The sequence below is a fragment of the Pteropus alecto genome, unplaced genomic scaffold, assembly GCF_000325575.1.
Source record: "Pteropus alecto unplaced genomic scaffold, ASM32557v1 scaffold45, whole genome shotgun sequence".
NCBI lineage: Eukaryota > Metazoa > Chordata > Mammalia > Chiroptera > Pteropodidae > Pteropus > Pteropus alecto.
Genome location: NW_006442491.1, coordinates 14,810,158 through 14,817,607, shown reverse-complemented (window position 1 = coordinate 14,817,607; position 7,450 = coordinate 14,810,158). Strand labels below are relative to the sequence as shown.

Genomic DNA, 7,450 nt, shown 5'->3' with positions numbered 1-7,450 from the left:
TAAACAAATTAGCAAATCAGTGTTAAAAAATTCATAAATAGGTTTTATACCAGTTATTGAAGGATAATTCAACTTTAGAAAATATATTCACCTCATTCATCCCATTAAAATAAAGAAATATTATTTTCTAAATCTTCAAAAACTCATCAGATAAATTCAAAATCTATTTATTGGGGGGGTGGGGAGAAAGTGGCAGGGTGGGTGGGGAGAAACAGATCCTTTAGCAAACTAAGAAAAAATTTTAATTTAATAAAGGTTATCTATTAGAAACTTCAGCAGCCATGATACTTATCTCCCATTACACTCAGGAAAAAAACAAGGATGCTTACAATTGTTATCAACTAAAGAAATAAGATAAAGATCTGTTATTAAAAATTTTTTAAATGCTTTTGCAGATAAAATGATCAACTATCTAAAATTCCAGACTCAAATAACAAATTATCCTGACTGAATTCAGCAAAGCCACTAGAGAGAAAACAAAAATTAATTGCACATTATTGGTGAAGGAAATGTAATAGGAATTTTAAAAAATCGATTCATAAGTTTTTAAAAAAATATGGGCATAAACTATAAAAAGTACACAATATTTAAATAAAATACTCAGTTTACTGGAATATGTAAAAATTTTGAATGGAGGGAGACATACTGTGTTCTGGAAAGACTTCATATTTTTAAAATATTAATAATTCCCACACGTTAATCTAGAAAATCAATCCAACACTGATCAAACCCCCAAGGGAACTTTTCTGGCACTTGGTCTAAGGCTATAAACAAAAAAATACATGGAAGGTTTTTTTTAAATCGAAAAAGAACAGGCAATTGACTTACCACATATAATAATATGAAGTTACACTAATCACAAGACTCCTAGGTACCACTTACTGAGACGGAGAACACTGGAGGTGGGATGGGAGCTGGTTTGGTGGGTGGAAGAAGTGCTTAGTTGAAGTACATTAAATGTGAGATGCCCATTAGACCTCAAAGTGGAGGCAGACAGGCAGCTGGATGTGTGGACCTGGAACTGAGAGGGGTCTGGGTTGCAGAAAGATACATTTGAAACTATGGGATGCCACAGAACTTTACTAGGCTTTTAGTTTTCTTCTTGTGAAATTATATAGTTTGCTTTTGCAAGTAAGTTCCAGAAGTTCACTCATTCCATCCACATTTCTGTTTTCTAAGGAAACAGGTAGAGGTAGAGGTATGTTCAGATCAATTCCGTGGAGGATTAGATAACAACCTCTGTACTTATTATTCTTGTACTAATACTACTTTCTTCATTATTTTAAAATGCATTTTCATTTTAATGTCATTTCCATTTAAAACCATTAATAAACTTTTATATCCTATAAAGATGCAAAGCCCCACCATTCACATATCCTCTCCATTGTCGGGATGGCTTGCTTCTTCATTCTGTCTGACCACATCGTGAATGACTACCTTGGCCTGAGTTTACAAAGGCTATGCCCAAACTGGCTGCACACCAACTCTGACATCCGTCTCCTTCTGTAAGAGCTTGAGAGCTTCATGAAGTCTTTGTTCCAACCCAGGATCTCTCCTTTTTACCTATAATACATACTCATATGGTCTTAATCACAGGCTCTTTTGCATTTAAACATTTCAAGTCTATTTCTCAAACTATATAAACCCACTAAGAGCTATTTGAATTTCTATTCATGAATACCAAAATAATGCAATATTTCTAATATACTTTGCTTTCTACCCAAAAAGTACATGACCCAAACCTAAAATGCAGATCAGCTGTATCCAAATCTAAATTCACAGGACTCTACTGTCAACCTAGAGTACCAACCTAGAGTGACAAAAGGAAGTAGTCAAGCTGTGAAGAGAAAGTGCCAAGGCACAAAGGGCAATGATGGTCCGTCAGGCCTAACGAGACAGCTACCCCACAGATCACACAAGTCCTATCCAAGGCAGCACATTTGCCACCAGCTGTGAGATTTGGGTGCACTGCCCCAGGAAGGAGCAACCAGGCCTGAGGGGAAAAACCACATCTTATCCCTATAATTGTCCCCACTTATTCCCACACTTGCCCTCATTCGGCATGAAAAAAATTGGTTTATAGGAACCCATCAGGTATGTGACCCCAACGAACCAAGGCGCAGTGAGAACTCCATGTGTAAACATGCAACACATATGAACACACATGCACGTGAGCACACACATTCCAGACAATGTGGCCAAGCATGCCATACAAAATTGTATGTACACTGTGAAACAATCTGAATTAGGAAACTAGGATCATTGCCACCGCCATTTATTTATCTAGTTCATAACTAAGTATAGAACACTACAGTTGTGCTGGAAATGCACAGAAGTCCCTGCCCTTAAGGGGCTTACAATCTTATTAACAGGCACATAAAAAGTTGGACTATAAGAAAGCACATGCTAACAAATGCCACAAGAATTCAGAAGGCAGCATAGTTTAAGAACACAGCATGGTCACGAAACCCAGTTCTAGTCCCAACATGTCAGTCAGTTAACTTCTCTGGGTTTATTGCCTCAGCTGCAAAGTAAAGCAGTGAGATTTAGAGTGTCTGCATTCATTTGCATCATGATTCTAAGCAAAAGGTGAGGAAAGTTTTATGGAGTAGGTGGCACCTGAGCTGGACACCGAAAGGAGACAGAGAAAGCATTTCAGACAAGGAAAGCGGGACTGAGGTAGGCCTAAGCATGGGGTTTGGAGGGGAGAAGACGAGCATCATAAAGAACAATGGGAGTGAGGTAAAGGGGTGGCCGTGGTAACCCCCAGGCACTACTGACACAGCAATGAGCTGCATTCTTTGCACTTATATCCAGTCAACAGTACATAATTCCAGAGTGTAGAAAACACCATAGAAGAATGGCGGTATTTTATCAAGCATTTCACTCTGTTTCCAGAAGATACAAAATAATTTAACATTATACCTCTATGACATCGATACACTATTCCAATGGTCAAAATGCAAACCACTTCAAAGTTTACATTCTTAGTAAACATGAACTAAATCATTTAATCCAAAAGGACATTTTGATATAAATTATATTAGCTCAATAATTCTAACATTTATTTTCTACTGTTCTATTTACTGTGGAAATAAAAAAGAGTAAGACACTAAGTCCCTGCCCTTGAAGGGTTCTCATCCTCGTAGGTGAGATGAACATCAACTATGCCTACCTAGAATGTACTATGATGCATGGTATGACCAAGGTATAACTATGTGGCCATGGAGTACAAAAGATGGATTCATCCCTTCCGAAGAAGTTTTGGCAAAGGCTCAGGGGAGAGAGGTCAACGGCTTGAAAATAAATGAGATGGGTGTAAGGAGGAAGTGTCTCCGGGGAGGAGAGGGCTTCTACACGGAGGGCACCTGGTGACAGAGAGGGAGTAGTGTAGAGTATGGCATGGCCAGGGCCTAGCACAAATACAGCGTGGCCGGAGCAGAGTATGCAGGGCAACAACTAGTGATAACGGACGCCAGAACTCAGTCCTATAAAAATGGGGAGCCACTGCTCGCTATGCTTTAATCATCTACTAACTCTGGTTTATAAGGTCAGGAAGAGACAGAAAAATAAAGTGAGGAGTGAGGTTCTGGCAACAGTCATATAAGAAGCTCCTCTTAGCAAATCGCACTGTTCAGAAAACCCACCTCCACCTCTCTTCTTTCCCTTTATGATCGGAAGTTTTCAAAATGGAGCTAAAACCTGAAAGGCATAGGGGTGGAGCAAATGAACAGACTATAAATGCACACATTTGGCTAATCAAGTTACCGTAAGATAATGGTAACTGCATTGTATAAGGTCTGCAAATGAAGAAAACTAATTATTTTTCAGTTTTCTTAAAGTACCTAATTCACACCAAAGTGTTAGAGAATCTCATTCAACATGGAAAAAATATACAGAACCCTTGCAGAAGACTCCATTTCAGAAACTATTTTCTATTAAATATCTGTGTTATAAACACAATACCACAGGATTTCAAAGGTGATCCTCACACCATTAAGATCTGACCAAAATTGCACTGCTTGGCTTAAAAAATAAAAAAGCTACAAAGTATAATTCCAAGTCTTAGGTTCTCAGCTACTACCCAAATAGGTCAATACATGAATAATCTATCTAATGAAGAACATGCAGTAAAAGGTAGATGAAAATAAGCCATCCCTTTAAGTTTGACCTTAAATTCCAATTTCTCATATTACAGAACCCATTCTAGAAAAGTAACACTTTCTTGAAATTTCATTTTATAATGAAGAAAATAAATGTGTATTTTATTTAACATTCATTCTTAAATTAGTTATGCCAAAATAATTTGCTTCTCATGAAAGAAACAGCATAACTCTAAAAAACGTGCATATACATTTAGTAGGATCGTCTACATTTCTAAATAAATTACATGCATGATATACATTAACCAATAAAGAATACCAATATGAGAATTCAGGACATTTATTTTTCTGCATGGAGGTTTAACTACTGTACAACACACACAAAACAAACCTCTAAAGCAACGGTGTGTAATAGGTAGTGAGAGATACTTAAAATAAGCGTATTTAAAATGCCTACAAACAGGCTTTTTTTAGGCAACAAAATATTTTCAGTCCTTGACACCTTCTCACACTCACCTAGCACCACAGATGCAAGGACTTACAGTAAACGTGTACAATCTCATGCTTAAAACCTAAAGCATGCATTGAATAGAATTTATATATAATAATCTACTCTACTAAGTATGAAATACATACGTCTAATGTTTTATACATTAAATTACCCTGCAGCATTTTGAAATTTTAACATTTATGCAAAACAACTTTTGAAAGACTCATGAAACAAGTTTTCAAAGATCACCTCCAGGCTGTTTACACAGGCACTGGTTTGGTTAAGTGGGGAAATGGCAGCAGCCTCAAGGTTCATACTGAATGAGAATAGTAACGTGCATGTCGATCCATGTAAAAATACATATATACACAGATGGCACAAAGACCTGTGCAGTTGGAATCACCAGTGCAAATGCATGCATTTGAGGTACTTATTTTTTCCATGGTCAGGTATAATTATGCATAGTCATGTTCCTCAAGTGCTAAATATCAGACCTGATTGAATGAAAAGATGTAAGAAGTGTAAGTGTGAGATATTAATACAGTTAATTTCAAGGTGCTATACTTTCAATAAACATTTGTTTAACATTATATGTTTAACATATTAGTTTAAAATATTTACCAACCAATACATTTTCTCATTGTAATGACTGGTAATTATACCTGGCCAAGTGATTTAAATAGCATACTTGAAATTTTAGCAAGAACTGTAGTGAACAGTTAAATACTTCATTATTGCTTCATTGGACTGAGAAACCTAAAAGGCATAGACAGACAATGCTCAGTGATGAAAAGTGAATACCCAGAAGAGTGGTGCACGCCTCCAAAGTGGCCTCTGCCCAATAAAAACTAAGCACTCTCCATGTTATCGATGCCATTGGCATCCACGTGGATATCAGGCTCCCCACACAAAGCTGAGGGAACAAAGCGGCTAACAGTGGGACACAAACAGCTCTTAAGCTCTGGCAATTCTTGCTTCAGGCGTTCCAACTGCTCCACTTGGAATATATTTGGCTGTTCAGGCATCCAATCATAAATCCTACAATGAAACAAACAGAAAACATTTAAATAGGGTAACTTTATAATTTACTTAAGACCTGTCTGACTTAGCCTTTTTAGAAAAATTTGTTTACAGAATCCCATATTACAAGAGTCTTTTCTAAAGATGTAAGCGTCAGTCCTATAAAAATATTTCTCTTCTCCCCAGTCTTTCCAATAATCCAGATTAACAGCATTTCCTTTTGTACCTCTGATGCAAAAGAGGTGATCAGAAAGCAATTGAATCAGAAAATGAAATCTGCAGTATACTAGTGATTCTTCATGTTTCTTTTTTCCAAGTCAATTAACCGATGTCTTATTTTACAGATAGGAAGCTATTTAGAGCAGACCTGGAATTCATATCCAGTTCTGACTTCAAAGCACAAAAGGTCAAGATGAGAAGAACCTCTCACCCGTGTGAAAATTATCCGAAAGCTGTGTAGTATTGGAAGATGAACCCAGAGTCAAAAGCACAGAAAAAGTCCCATGTGACAATGGCAGCACTGGCACTGCAAATCTTAGCAAGGGAAGGATGACATTTCATGCCTAAATGTGGAAGTCGGGCAATTTATATAAGGCACTACATGAAAATCTTTATGGCATCACAGTAGGGAAGAATTTCTTAAACAAGATAAAAACATGTATTGATTCTATTAAATATGTGACTATACTAAAACAAAGGCTTTCTGTTATGAAAAGTGATCTCTGGCCAAGGTATCAGACTGAACAGAAGCATCTAACTTCACTCTCCCCATATATCTCGTTAAAAATAAAGAGACGAGATTTTTAAAAATCCACGAGTATGGGAAAAATCAGAGACACGGCAACAAAGTTTTGGAAGCTAGAAAGTAGATGGATAAGTAGTAATGAAGTGTTTCAGTTAACAGAATAGAAAAGGCCAAACCACAAGCCAATAATAGAAAAGATGAAAAGGCAGAGTTAAAAGTAGCACCAAATTCCTCTAGAAATGGGAGTGAAAGGGAGAGAGGCTAAATCAGGGAGGGTAGGGTGAAGGCTTTGAGCAACTCTTCCTCCTAATTCCTTAATTTGGAGGCTGCCCTTCCCCACCCTGCCTGAGATTATTTTGAGAATTAAACAGGAAATCTCTTGGAATGTTGGACAAGACCAGGTGCCGGTCTGGGCATTAATGCAAAAGCACCACCAGCACCAGAGGAATTAGAGACTGTACATATATAACCAATGCTACATAGAGACGTGCCCTCCCTTCTCCAGCTCTCTTCCCTTACTTGATTCCAAGAACCCCGGCAGCCAGACCTGGATCCTCTACGTAGTTTATACAGATTCTTCTGAGCAATCTGAGCAGCCAAAAACTGAAGTTCTAAATTTACTGACATCAGAGGTATGACCAAACAGGCCACCCAAATTATCCCATAGTGAAATTCAAGTTAACACTCAGAGCTTCCAACAAGCTTTTTAGATTCCAATTTCTTATCATGAGAAGCAGCTAAGGATTTCCAAACATCTGAGGAAAGCTTCTAATATGTAAGAGAGTGAACAAAAGAGAAAAAAATTCCAAAATAATAAAAAGTCATAAAGCCCTCAGAGAAACAGTACTTTCATTGAACAAAAACAGGATATTACATATACAGAAAAAAAGAGCACTAAGAGAGAAAAAAAGACAGTTCCTGGAAATTAAAAACACAATAGCAGATGTGAAAACCTCAATAGAATGGATGAAAAATAAAGTTGAGGAAATTTTTTGAAGTGGAGCAAAAAGACAAAGATAGAGAATAGGAGAAAAGATAAGAATGAGAAGTCTGGTCCAAGAGTGTACAATATGCAAAAAAAAAAAAAAAAAA

General features: G+C 37.1%; 1 protein-coding gene across 1 annotated transcript in view; it reads right to left on the bottom strand.

The window, feature by feature from the left end:
• Positions 1–2,259: 2,259 nt before the first annotated feature.
• The window catches only part of GPCPD1 (glycerophosphocholine phosphodiesterase 1), a 42,509-nt gene continuing 37,318 nt past the window's right edge, over positions 2,260–7,450 (bottom strand). The window contains exon 19 of the mRNA XM_006921613.3: positions 2,260–5,631. Coding sequence (XP_006921675.1) covers positions 5,442–5,631 — 190 coding nt within the window. The 3' untranslated portion in view covers positions 2,260–5,441. The remainder of the gene's footprint in view (positions 5,632–7,450) is intronic.